At 37.0% G+C, this 14954-nt stretch overlaps 1 protein-coding gene across 1 annotated transcript in view; it reads right to left on the bottom strand.

Annotated features, from left to right (window-relative positions):
* The window catches only part of mdfic (MyoD family inhibitor domain containing), a 41142-nt gene extending 33242 nt beyond the window's left edge, over window positions 1-7900 (bottom strand). Inside the window, exons 1-3 of the mRNA XM_088644899.1 lie at window positions 7577-7900; window positions 7143-7300; window positions 130-261 (exon numbers count right to left, since the gene is read on the bottom strand). Coding sequence (XP_088501025.1) covers window positions 130-261; window positions 7143-7239 — 229 coding nt within the window. The 5' untranslated portion in view covers window positions 7240-7300; window positions 7577-7900. The remainder of the gene's footprint in view (window positions 1-129; window positions 262-7142; window positions 7301-7576) is intronic.
* Between the last annotated feature and the right edge of the window lie 7054 nt (window positions 7901-14954).

Genomic DNA, 14954 nt, shown 5'->3' with positions numbered 1-14954 from the left:
GAGAAGCACATAGTACTTTGACAGCTGTGATTTTAAATAGGCCACTTGATTGAGATGGATTGGCCATCACTGAATTACTGCTTAAGATATCAACAACTCTTTAGATTGAAAGACTTAGTCGCCACTTACTTCGAATGAGATCACCATTGGTGGAAGTACCCCAAGATACCTGGCCTTGCCCATCTTCAAGCTGGTTTCTGTGAATCAGTGCCTCTGCTGTTTTCCTTTGGTGTCCTGGTTCACAGGGACTGTCAGATGCATCTAAAAGAAGAGAAATCCATATGCAATTAAGACATGCACATTACTGTCTAAAAAATCAGTTTTGAAACGGGATTTGTACTAGAGAAAAAAAAAGTAAGGCAACGTTTGGAAACACTGAAAATAATGGAAAGCATCAGAACAGAATTTACCTTCAAAAGATGTCATATTGATAAACTTAAAAAATATCACAATTTACTATGTAGGGTAACGAATATCTTTAAGTTTAAGTTCTTATTCTAGACATTACATAGGACTTAACTAAAAATGATCAAGTGGTCATTTTGAATTATTGACTATTGAATAGAAAAGACTGAATAATAATTTCCCAATAATGGTGACACAAACTGAACATTTTAGTTTTCCTGTACACATCACACTCCCAGTGTGGAATGTCACATTGTATCCCACTGCTTCTTTTTCAACGTGAAGGGTTCTTAGCCTCTGCTGGCAGTTCTGCTGGCAGGGGGTTTACCTTCCTCCTTAGCCTTCTACTAAATTTTTGCTCAACCAATGCAAGTATTTTACTTTCTTGGAGAACTGTATATACATATGGATTCTTCAAACGGCTTGACTAATGTCACTTTCCTAGCCACTCTAGGTTGTTTTGGCTTTGCTTAGCATATTAATTTCCCACCACTTACGTGCGGCCATACATTAGACTTTTTTAGACTCATATTATAGACTCAGCTTTTTGTGGATTTGGCCTTTGACCCATAGAACTCTTATTATAACGCCATCTTACTAAAATGAACACTCCTTCCACTTCCCACCAACAGTAAACCGACTATGACAAAAATCCCCCTTAATGAAGCTCTGTTTCTGTTTCTGTTTGGCTTGGCCATGCTGCCACTATTTACAGTAACACCCTAAGAAGTAATCGGTAGCCTAACTTCTACAAAAATGTGTCTCATTCTTCTCCTGCTGCACAAATGATCTGTGTCCTATGAAAAGAGAAGGACAATGTCATGGGAATACGGGGCTGAACATTTACTTACAAGTCATAAACAACATCAGTAGGCCTACTGTATATGGATGCCTTTAAGTTGGCCACATTCTGTCTCACTGAGAATGGTCACAGTAGTCCTGCACTCCTTTTCTCCACAATCAATTTAAATGCTTCAGCTAGCCAACAGACTTGCTTTTCTTCTCTAAACAATGTAAGCCTTACATGTACTGTACACGCCATGTAATTCTTTTACAAAAACTTACATAACTATAATAGCTATTTACTGACTTCACGTCATGGACTCACAACAACTACACCCTCCCCTGCTTTCATGGGTTTGTGTTGCCCTCATTTTACAGCTGTTGATGTTGCTTATTTAATTGAGTTGGTACCTAAATGAGACCTACTACCTGTGTCCTGGGTACTATTTAAGATAAGATCAATAAGATCACTTTATTGGCCTTATACAATTTCTTGTATTAGGAATTTGTCTTTTCGCATACCCCAACTTATTCTCCATGAGACACACAGACAGGGAGAGAGGCTTGGGGTCAGAGCGCATGGTCAGCCATTTATACGGCGTCCCTGGGGTTAAGGGTTAAGGGTTAAGGGCCTTGCTCAGGGGCCCAACTGAGTAGGATTCCTCTGCTGGCTGGAGGATACAAACAGGCAACCTTCCAGCCACAGGAGGAGATCCTTAGCCACAGAACCACCTCACTGCACTTTGCTATGAATTTGTTACTAATCCCAGCAATGCATGCCTGAAAGTCTGTTTTGTGTCCTCAGGCATAAAGTGTGCTGCTTTCACACCTGTGTCAAAAACAACTGGCCAGGTTTCCCAAGTACCTAACTACAATCTTATTTCCAATTTGCCATTTCTTTTTAAAAAACATGTAGAACAGGTGGTGGCAGATGAATTATAATCTTTTCTTGCAAGTAATGAGCTCTTGAACCTTTTAAGTTAGGGACAGGAGAGAAACACAGCACATACACAGCTCTTGTTAAGGCAGTTAATGATTTGCTGATGGCTTTTGATTATACATCACTTAATAACCTTCTCTTTCTGGATTTAAGTGGTTTTGATTATATCAATCACAGTATCCTGGTGCATTATACTGGATTACTGTAAATTTTCCTAGGAATCACTGAGGTATCTGTTTGTTGATTTGGCTCTTGATTTACAGAAACCAATTAATACATCTGGGCTGTTTTACATCTGACATTTTCCCCACTTATGGAGTTCCACAGGGTTCTGTTCTGGGACCTGATGTTTCTTGGTGAGAGTATTTGCCAACATGGATTTGGGTTTTACTGCTATGCTAATGACATTCGGTTTTATTTGCAGACTAAATCAGATAGAACTTTGTGCACTTTTAAAATTACTCAATATTAAGATGTGGATGCAACAGAGCTGTAAATAGTTATACTATAATATGACTAAGGTTATGCTCATAGGCTTCTGACATATTTGTGGTCTTCAGTCTTGTTTTTGACAGCACTACCTTTGATAGAATTACCCTTAGTATTAATGCTGATCTTGTTCTGTCATTTGAAGCTCATGTTATAAAACTCACAGGGGCAGATTCCCTCCACCTGTATGACACCACTTGGTTACAGTAAGTCCCCTGCACTGCCTGCATGACAACATAACATAAATACCTCTGTTTCATCAGGATTAAACCACTCTCACACCTTACTTCCTGTGGTATCTTCTAAGGTGCTGAACAGGTTTTGTATAGGTACATAAAATAAAAATACTCTTCATCAGCATGACTCCTGTCCTTTGTCAATTCCACCTGCTGTATACAGTACATGGAAGGCAATGAATGGTCTAGTCCCAGATTATTTTACTGAATAAATAGAATGGGGTTCATAACATTTAATATGCCAGTTCTGGCCTTCTTTACTCAGCTGAAAACTGGGGTCCACACAATGGGTAATACTATTATTGCTCAAATCCTTAAGAGACTGTCAATATTTTCAAAACTCACCTAAAGCCCTATCTTTTTACAAAAGCTTTAAATATGTAATTTAGTCTTACTCTTAGGTTCACAAAGTAATTTGTTGCATTTTCCTTCCACTTTCATTGTTTTTGTTGTGTATTTTGTGCACTACTATACAGAGCTTTGAATCTCATGGAAAGCACTCATATTATATGATTTATAATATGTTAAAATAATTATCACTGCTGAAACAAAGCTGCATTTTCTTAATATTGGAAATGTCATATACTTCAAGCTAAGGAAATACACTTTTTGTACTTGTCTGTCTAGTGGATAACATTTAATACCAGAATCCTTGGGGTTACACTTGTTCAAACTCTTAACAGTAACACCCTTACCTTAATGGGGTAATGAAATGAAAACCATTTTAAATGGTTTGTATTATGATACTAAGTTTTCAACTCAATGAAGGTAATATTTTTAGCATGCATACCATAGATATTATAATAAGCTGAAATCCAATGTTTTTTAAATAGTGCATAAGGAGGTAAATTAGAATTAAAATAACTGTTAAGGTCCCTATCACAAAAAAACAAGTTTTGGTCTGCCAAAAAAGATAAAGTTTTGTGCAGAATGCATGCCTAACACTGTGGGAGTATCAGATGCAATATTTAAAGCCAAATATAGAGCTCTCTGCAAAAGCTATAAACTAAAAGGACAGAACTCATCAAAATTCAGATTTTTGAAAGATAGGTAAGTTTGTTTAAAAACAATGATAAATCACAAAACAAACTGCTTGTTAAACATACATTAGAAGTATTCACCTTTCATTAACCTGCGGTTTGCCAAGGGTGGTCTTGTGGATACCCAACAGGATACTCACATCAAATATCCTGTTTGGAATTCGTACTTGGCAGACGGTTGGACATTTTTATTTAATCCCTGTTTCTCAGGAGAGATCTTATTTTTAGAAAAGACCTTGGTACTCTCTGTTACACACCCCCTATTCCATTTACCCAAACTTGTAAGAAATTAGTTTTACAATTTATAAAAATCAGAACCTATACTAGTACATTATAGGTTCTGTACAGTATGTCCCATTATATATTAATTTCCATCTCTTGTTTGAGACAAATAATACCCGTTCAATGCTGGGGCTAATAAATCTGAAATACTCCTATCAATAATGTTCTATAAAACCCACTTTGCAATTTGGGCTCCTGTTTTGTTGTGCCTACAGGCCCTGAAACATTCTGCATACTGTATACTGCATTCTCAGGTTTGAAACACTGAATTTAGCACTGTTCAATGACAGCTTTTCTTCAAAGGCTCAGCAGAGGCAGAATGGTCTTTTTTTGTTTGTTTTGCATTTAACTTCCACAGAATTCGTTAATATTAAGATTGTCCTGATATTCTAAAAATCTGGGCTCTTTTGCAGAAAAAAATCAAACTAATCATTGCTATAAGCTATACAAATAAATGTAATACTATGCACATAGGTTAAACAAACATGAACCAAAACAAAAAACTCTGAACTACTGTGCCTATTCAGACAGGAAACCCACATCAATAGTATCCTCTTGAACACAATTAAGCAAATTAATTGGCACTATCATTACAGATGTTCACTACTGTGAGTGTTAACTTGTACTTACTGATGTCAACAAGAGTGTGTTGTTCTTTTAAAAGCCATCTGTCATATACTGTAAGTATTTCAATTACATTTTAAGAGGGGATGCTGTAAAGAAGGAAGTCAGATTTCAGAACATTAAACAAATTCCATGTTATTTCCTGTCTGTCTTCTCTATTGTTTCAGATGCAAAACAGCAATAAAAAACAGAAAAGTAACCTTTGGAAAAATAGCATTCGAGTATCTGCATCATACAACCAATTCATGTCAATATGCCCCATTGTAACGAACAGTTTCAGACGTCCCATTTGCAAGCTCGAAACATAGCTTTATTAAATTAACAACTTCCTTCACAATTCACTATTTTATTATTGGGCATTAGTATTCAAAAACTGAGCTTGTGCACACCCTTGATCAGAACAGGCTCGGCAAAGCTGATGCTGCAGCTTCAACAGGTACTGTAGGGTTCCTGCAGCTTTCTACTTCGGTGCTATGGTTTCTGTGTGAACTCAGACTACTGCTAAAACAGAAGTGTGTGTTGTATAGTATATGCAGTATGAGGCGATTACTGCTGAAAATCTAGGGGTCTGTTCTCAAAACATTCCGTTTTTCAAAAGTAAAAACCACTCTCAAACGTGAACCTTTGATGATCTTGCAAAAATCCATTTGCCATCAGCTCTAATGATTGCTTACTTTGTCCTGCTTTACTATTTTTGACAGTGCTGTAATGATGCTCCGTATAATATAGAATGGTTAATGGCTCAGTGACTGATTAAAAATGGGGACAAGCTTATTTTGCATAAGATAATCTTAAAGGCAACTAGAAAGTTAATTAAAAACTATAATTGGCTGTGGCTGCTGCTAATAGGCACCAAGGCGTTCCTCCAATTTATATTTTGAAATAATGAAAACATTATTATGCCTAATGCCTGTTTATGAGTACAGTAGACCAATAAAACTATATTAATATCATTTCTAAGAACCTGCAAAGAAGCACCAAGTGATTCTCAGTTACATTCATGAAGAAAAGCTGTACCAGTATCAGGGCTCCTCCTATTTTGGCCTGACAAAAGCATGGTTTATAATCACTTTTAAAAATTCAGAGACCTGCAAAAACATTTTGAATGAAACAAAACAAAATATAAGAAATAAAAAGTGGGCAAAATCAGAACTTCATGAACAAGCCTTTCAGTATTTTAGAAAATGATAAATATAAGTGGATACAATTAGGATTCATATTTATTTAAGACAGATGAGAGAATTCATGTTTTTTGTGGATCAAAAACATGGTTTCACAACTCATGTCATATGCTGATGTAAAAGTTTGAATCTGTAAAATATAGACCTGAAACTTGACAGTTCAGATACCTTTGATTTAATAAACACAAAGCTATTGCAAAAGCTAGTGCCAGCTGCTCATTGTAAATATTATCATCAGAAAAAAGAAGAAGACAATGTTTTCTGAGAATAGAAAAGTATAAAAGTGTAGTTGAAACATTTATTGTGGCTTGCAAAAATCATAAAAAATCCTTAAAACAAAAGAAAACTTCAATGCATGAATAGTGTAGGTTTTAAGCTTTAACTGGAATAATTAAAAAACAATTGCAGCATCATTGTTCTAAAACTGCAATTTTAGAACTAGTTTTCTTGGTAGGTACTGAAAATGACCTAATTTAAAATCAAGAAATGTAAAAATATCCATTTATAAATCTTTAGTATGCAACAATGAAATCAATGATTCACACTACTGAAAATTTATATTAATTTCATAAAGTCTTAGTAAATGTACTCGTACTGCAGGTTTTTCCAGTTTCCAGATTAATTAAAATATATAGGTGACAACCAAGTGAACACTAGTCTTGAACCGTTCAGTCTTACAATATTAATATTATTGGAGTATCAGAGCCTTGATGCTAATGGATGCAGTGGGATGACCAGCCTCAGTCCTGTACAACAATGTGTATTATATTTTCTGACTTACTGTGCCTCCCAGGCTAAAATGTGGCAAATTTAAAATGCATACGCAGTCTGTTAATCTAATCCCCCCACCACCTCCGTTCCTCATTTGCCACTCAATTCTTACATTTTACTCATGTAAGAATTGAGTGGTACAATATTGGACGTTTTGCTTCTTTTTGTAAAATTACTATGCAGAAATATCACACACACACACCTGTCTAATCCAGATATAAACACCCTCTATAGAACACCATTTCAATAAAATCTTTCATAGCATAAACTGCGATCTAATCATGAGAGGGAGCCGAGCAGCCGCGTACTGTAGCTGCTAGAAACTGAGGGGGCCGGTAAAAGAAGAAGAGGCGAGTGTCCGCTCAGAGGCGGGGTGCTGAGGTGGTCTTACCCTGTGGTCTGGAAAGAAGCAGGTCTGTCTCCTGAGAAGGTTCCTTCCCCGGCCCTGCAGGCCCAAGAGGAGGAGGCGCGTCTGTCTCCTGGGACATGGGCCAGGTCTCTCTCCTTGAGATCAAGTGAAAAACCTTGCAAGAAAGTCACTCTCCGACCCTACAGCGAAACAGTGTAACAGTTCAGCTAACAGAGCCCTCTTCACGTGTCACATTGTGTACATGGTTAAAAACTTTCCGCTAAAATAGAAAAAACAACAACAACAACGGCTAACTATGCACATTGCATAACACACTTTAAAAAGTTTGGAAAATATAAAGATGTTTCTCTTGGCAATATATGAAAATACAACAAACATGAAAATAAAACAATTATCGTACACTGTTTTGTGCAAAAAGACCATTGTTATACCAATAAGACCCACTCCATAGGTACCTTTCACACATGTCAACTGCTCCAAGTTCAAGTTCGCCTTGTCCCCATTTTCATTTTTTTTTCCTTTCAGCGAAACTTCATTAGCGCCTCCTTCATTAATTTCTTAGCGCAAGAAAGAAATCTTTCTTCTGCTTTTCCCCTCCCAGATCCTTTTTTACACTCAATCTGGGCTGCTGCTCTCACGAATTTCGCAATATCACCCCAGTCTTCTCCATTCCGTCACTTTTGCTCTTTCACCAAAAAGACTTTTTCGCTCTGAAACATTTTTCATCATTTCCGGATTCCGAAAACAACTAGCTCTGGCTTCCAGCCTCAAGTGAGAGAAAACGGTTCCTGCAGGGTCCTGCAGACCGCTAGATATGCAAATTAACTGGCTGTTAGGAGGATCCTGTCCCCCGAGAAGGAAAAAAAGACACTTGACTAGGTTGGACATCTTTATTAAGAAAAAAAAAGTTTTTTTTTTTCTGTGCGACGTAACGGGAATGAAAAATACTTTATTAATTTGTAATCTTAGATGATGTTCACATTAAGAAAAAAAAAGCCAAAAAGTTGTTTTATTGAGTTCCTGCTTGTTTTAACAGTTATCAGTACAATTATGAGACAGTTCTGTGTATCAATATCGTATGCATTTAGGAAAAGTTACAATTTATTCACCAAAGCGTGGGTAAACTGCCAAACAGTGCTAACAGTTGACCTGTTCCCGGCGTTCAGAAAACGTATCTCGTTGAAAGATGTTGAAAACGGCGATTACCACTTAAGTTTTCTGTAGCTGTGTGTGCGCTGTGGAAGCGTTAGAGACGCACAATATACTGTGAAAATCACCACTCACTAAAACTGATAAACGTCTTGCACTCTAGCCCCACTGATCAGTGATGTCTTAGCGATATCGGAGTAGAACAGCAAACTGGAATAATCTAAGTTTATCACTCCCGGCTGCTGAAGGTTAAGATGTCACACTTGATATCAAGGATTGTCTTTTTATTAATAATGCAAATAATTCGAGTAAAAAATATTAACACGAACTCTTCAGTAAATCATTATAATTGAGTTTTCATAATTCTTTTTGTAGATATTTACTGCAACAAGATGTGATAACAAGATAAAAGTTGTTTTTTTACCATGACTACATACTGTGTAAGTCACTGCCCTTAAAAAAATGGCCATATGAAATGTTAAACTTCAATCATAATGTAGCATAATTCGTTTTTAGAATCAACTGCTGCCTGTTGAAAGAGCAGAAGTGGTAAATGAATAGGCTTTGTAAATATTGTATGGAAGGAGCAATATGGTATAAATACAGTATATCAGATAAAGGGAAAATCTATCATCAGCACTTATGACCTTGTGTAAAGCTATGCAGGACCACTTTCCAAGCATTTATTAATCCTTTATTTAACCAGATAAGACAATTGAGGAAAAACTCTGATTACAGTGATGACCTGGAGAGCATCAGTTTACACAGCAGGGCACTTGTGAGAGACATCTGAGTGAAGTAACCTGAGAAAGGGTTCAGCAGCAGTATCCCACACACAATTTGAACCAACAACCTGCAGTCTTGTGCACTAAACAGCATTCCACAATACTACATGTTTCCCTAATTTTGCAATGTTAGTGGAAATAATAAATTTCTCATAAATCATACATTTCTATTATGCAAGCTTCTCTAAATTCTGTTATGAATTGCTTATATCCACATGCATAAAATGCATCCACATACAGTACATCGTCTTTTTTCTCTGCATTGTGATAAATGACAGTTTTATTAAATGCCTCTGCCTTAATAATTCTCTTACTAAATTCAGTCTTCTTCATACAAAACCCATGAATATCCAAAGCAGAATAGTTCATCACTGGATGTTTAGAGACGGGCATTGCCAGAACGTGGAACACGCTATCCCTACTGTATGTAGTCAAGCCCTGCTTCTTTCAAACAGTAGCAATATCCTTGGATCATTTAGTAACTAAAAACCAAATGAGCAAAATGGGCAGAATAGCATCCTTTTATGTGTGTACTTTACATCCTTATTTTCAAAGATGTTCTTATCTCTAAACTGTAGAAAATGCACTAAATAGGATATTACATAATGTAATTCACATTTTTTAATACAGACATCACCCCATATACAATGAGCTGAAATAAATCCTTTTGGTTTTGCTGCAACAAATTCATATTTTTTTCAAGAAAATGGTCAAATGTTTTTAGAACATACATTATCATACTATTGAATGGATGTGACATTGGTAAATTCCTTATGCTGAGGACACTGTTGGTGCCAGTACAAACTGTACGTTTGTGATGCATGCTCTGCACCAGGTTAAAGATGCTGTCCCATTACTCTTGAAGAGTCTGTACAAGCATGCTCCTGTTCACTGTTTTCTGAGTGTACTCAGAAACCCTGCCAACTCATCCCACAATGTTCAGTGGGGCTCATATTTTGGCATCTGTAAGTACAGCTGTCACGTTCTCATCATGAAAAAACCCATGGTTACTTGAGCAGCATGAGGTGTGCATTGTTACTTCCAGGTAAACCCACAAGAATAACAGCAAGTGAGGTCCCAGTAGCAGCGAGACACTATTGCTATCACTATCTCACACACACCATCACAGTTGGGCCTACCCTTCAATTAGTCTGTTGTATATCACACTGACATCCATTAAGGTGGTCTACACAAAACGCTGATTCATCGCTAAACAGTTGACACCATTATTGGAAAATCCACCTAAAGTGACTCAGTCCAGCCTCCAATTTACCAGTACCATGAAAGCATTGTTTTCTTAATAAGCAGGACATTTGGGTTCCTTTGCATGTTCTTCTTCCTTCATTTTCACCAGACTCGACTTTCAGCAGGTTAAATCACTTTTTAACCTGTTCCCAATCATCCCTCTCACCAATGAGGTCATTTGGTGCTTATATAACAGTCAAAGTCACTCAAGCATGGTCACTCATGAATTAACAATTAATCAAAAGATGACATAAACATCCTAAATTTATGTACTTAATATTTATAAAAATATAGATACATAAATAAAGAGATGTTTCTCTGGATGCCCAGCTCATTTACAATAGGCATGTCTACTTTATAAGGTGGTACATTTTGCAGATTAGAGTTCTTTGAACCAAGAACGACAGTAATGAACACACACAGATTAGATACAATATACAGTATTTACACTTTCTGAAGGTTTTTAATAACAATTGACACAAAAGACTAATGTTTAATTGCTGTAGGTATCAGGCAGTCAAGATAGCACAGATCATTGAAATAAGCATTGATTAATGGATAGGAAACTATGAATACAGAAAAAGGGTTTATGTTTAAAATCAGGGGATTCCATTATTGGAGTACCACTGGGATCTGTATTAGGACAACTGCCTTCACTAATTTATATTGTCAAGGAACCATAACACTTTAGCGTAATTGTAATTGGCAAATACAGGAGGACACAGACCTGAGTTAAATAAGCTACAGTGTGTACCAGTTTTATTAATATAAGATAATGTAACAGAAAGAAATGCACTTAACCTACATTACTCACAGCAATTGTACTCCAAGATAACAGGAAACTGCTCCTATTTATCCCACCTACTGGGTGTGGTTAAGGCATTCATTCACTCAGGTCCTTCAACTACCTGTAGTTTCACCATTCACATTCTCTCTTTCCCCCCTGAGTGTTTCATGACAGCTGCATGCCCAGAGCTCACAGCTCCTATACTACCATTCTTCTCCAAACCAGTTCTTAATCACATGCTAATTGATTTCGGTTGTCATTTTGAGGTACATTTTTTAAATTGGTTTCACCTTCTAAATATTTGATTGGGATTTATACTTTGTATAACAGTTCTGAGGTTCAGACCTTCCCTCCTTAAGGTGTTGTGCCTGAAAAGTAATCAAGTAGACCTCTAGAGAAACTCAAAACTGCTCACTATGGACATGTCTGATACATTGTCACTCCCACCTGTTTCTGTTCATCAGAAATTGTTTTCCTGTTAAGAGTCGGAATTACAGTGAGTAAGCTCAAAAGGCAAGTTGGGAAAAGAGTGTTCTCAGTGCTGAAGTTGTCAGAAACTGCTTGAAATAGAGTATTTGTGACACCAAGAATGAGAGCAGAAACAGCTAAATAAACAAGCAGATCAATTAAAGGCATTAATTAGCACCTATAATTTAAGAGCTCAGCTGGAATTAAAAACCTGCAGACACAGCAGTCCCCCAGGAACAGGGATGGGGACCACTGATGTACTGTAGGTTCTCATATAGTTAGTCAAATTTTGCTGATTATACCAAAATAGGATGATTAGCATTGTAAAACTAGCAAAGGATATCCAAATCCAAGACAGGGCTAACACCTGGCTGATGAAATTTAATGTAGACAAGTACAGAGTATTATGTGAAGGTAGCGAAAAAATAAACTTATCTTTACCGCAAGGATGCCTTGTGTGATGATTCATCTGACCTGTCTATCAAAGTTCCTGTTTTATGACACCCCAAACCAGGACATGTCAGAGACTGATTATGGGGAAATCTCCCCTCTTCAATGTTAAATTCTATCCCTAAGGACTCTAAGGCCAGTATAGTGGTCAATTTAAAGCTTCCATAGTAAGTCTTCACCACAGACATCAAGAGAGTAGTGAAGATCTAATTAAACAATCTAAATTGCATTGCATTGCATTTTTGGGTCATGGCTAATTTAAATGTCAGTTCATGATGGTATGCATATTTAAGTCACTTAAATGATGTCCTGCCAAAATCACTTCCTCCAGTAATCAGCATTCTTGCAGGCGCTTGAGCATTCACGCTGTATTGATTTCTGCACTCATGCATTGCAGCCAAAATTCATCTGGCATCTAGTAGGCGAAGGTACCCAACTAATTAGTGAATATTAGGAACCTAGACTTATGAAAAAGAAAGTTCATGATTTAGTAGTTATTTTTGGTTCCCGTTAAAAAAAACCCAACTTAATCATCCAATACATTATGTTTGATTGTTTTCCTTGATGCTGCCTAGCTATGGTAATCTACAGGAGACAAACCCTGCGTTTTGTGAAATCCTTTGGAATTTTAGTTAAAACTGACAACCTCAAGCAGATGCTTCACCATGTTCAGATTGTGTGATCCTTCTAGAAATGTTTCCATCAGAATCCTTTTGATGCTCTTGGGTACCCTGCCTGATTGCTGAAGTAGTATTGGCAGAGGAACTTATGTAATTACAGTACCACATCTACAAGGACATTCCTGAAAACTTTAGTATTTGTTCTTTAATTGTGGAATTAAAACTGATTGTGAAAAGGCTGGTCATCAACAGTGGGTAATTTTACAAATAAAACACTCGTTCCTTCTTTACACAAAAAATCTAATTTCTGAGTTTTGTCTGAATGGGAAAATAAGGTTATTAAAAGACTGGTAAAAAACTACTTCAACAGTCAAGTTAGATCCTAATAAAAGTCTGAACTATGTAGAGAGTGTTTGGCATGATACATGCTCAGGTGTCTGAGGGAAAGGCAGCTTAGCCATGAGGATAAGGCTGCCCAAGCCTCCTCACTATTTCAAGGAATGAGCCTGGGAGCAGCTGCAGGGGTGAAAATGGAGAGGCAGGCGGGATGCAAGAGAGATACACGAAAATAATTTCTGGGTAACGATAAGTTCTAATGGAGATATAAACTTCATTTTGCAATATTTTTGTGACAGTTTACTAACAGCTAACAAAATTTGATTCAACTACAGCCAGCAATTAATTTAACTACAGCTTGCTTTCTTAACATGTCAAATCAAATCTTAGATCTAAACGTTTATCATCTATGGTATACTGGAAATTTTATATTCTGGGTCAATAAAGAATTCAGGGACCATTTATTGAAATGCGTAAATAAAATGTGAACTACAGAAATAGTACTGCATCGAATTGATTTGAATTGTAAAGTGCAAAATCAAACTAGAAATCTGCAAACAGTTTTGAATGCTTTAAAGGATGTCCAAGTGTCATGATACACTAAAGTAGAGCAATGTAGCATCAACTCGTTTTAAGCACTAGTGCTTTGGATTATGGGCCTTGTATCAACATACTGTCGTTGTACTGTAAATAGAATGATGCCTAAGAAGCCAAACATGACACGGTGTGTTTCACCAAGAACATGAGTGCATCACTGCAATCTGTGTTGTACAAAGCAAGTGAAACCTGAAGCAAGTTTGAGTCATTCATTCATCAAATTTTTATTGCGCTTTCTATTGCACTTTTCATCATAAAAGGATCCCAAAACTTACACTTTATTCATATTTAAGGACCCACTACTGGATTACTCAAAACAGTTTGGGTCAAACTGTGAAATATCCTATTGAGTGTTGATGAAACTCACAAGTTTTGCATTCAACTGTCACAGCTGTTCCCAAGCAGGTATTTCATTATTAGCTTTTATAATTTCTCCTCTCACACTGTTCAGATTTAGGTACAGTATCTACAGTATCATTCTAGTTACAATGCATGTACAATACAGTTGCAATGCGTGCCCCCGCTGAAACACTGTGGAGAGTTACCACAGCAGTCAGTCATGCCTCTACTCACCTGTCAGTGCCTGTTGCCATGGCTAGACAATCAGACAGGAAACCTGTTTCATCACTGGGCAATTACATCAATTAGGTCGATCCGGCAGTGCTCTGGGCTCTGTGATAGTGTTCGCTTGTAGCCTCTCAAGTTTTACAGTTCTGTACATATCTAGTTTCCTGTCTTATGTTTTGCTTGGATTCTTGACTTTCTTTCTTTAGACCTCATCTCCTGGACATTCTCTTTGAGCTACGATTTACTCAGTAATGAAAATTGCTTACTTGCCTCCAACCCGTTGTGCTAAGACTACAAATCTGGACTGAGTCTGTTTCCCCTGCCTGTTTGTTACACTTTTCCACTGCCTGCCTGTTCTCCTGTGTTTCTCTTGTCTTCTCTTGAGGTTCACCTCATCATCCTTGGACCACTGCTTCTCTTCAGCATAAGCAGAGGCCATTACAATGGTGAATTACAATTCGCTAATAAGTCAGCATGGTCGCCTAATTGCCATTTTGGTCTCTTGCTGGTAGACATTTCATTTCACAAACTGCTCCTGAGGAAAAACTATTTGGCCAGTTATTTCAATTTTTTCAATTAAATCGAAAAAATTGACATATACTTCACGTATTTTGGAAAATAGTTCCTGTATACACGAAGACAGATATCTGATTGCCATTTTGTTCTCAAACTTCAATCTACTGTAGTTCTTGGTTTGAAACTTGGAAGGTTTTATCACACCTGTTTCAGACGTGCATTATATGCGTTGCGGTGATACTTTTTAAACTCACACCAGATCACCACCTGTTTGGCAAAACACACCCTGTACCACAAACTGCTCTTCCTCAAA

Source organism: Lepisosteus platostomus, chromosome 9 (genome assembly GCF_059453375.1).
Source record: "Lepisosteus platostomus isolate fLepPlt1 chromosome 9, fLepPlt1.hap1, whole genome shotgun sequence".
NCBI classification, from domain to species: domain Eukaryota; kingdom Metazoa; phylum Chordata; class Actinopteri; order Semionotiformes; family Lepisosteidae; genus Lepisosteus; species Lepisosteus platostomus.
The sequence above is the reverse complement of the archived record's forward strand: the minus strand, read 5'-3'. Positions and strand labels throughout refer to the sequence as shown.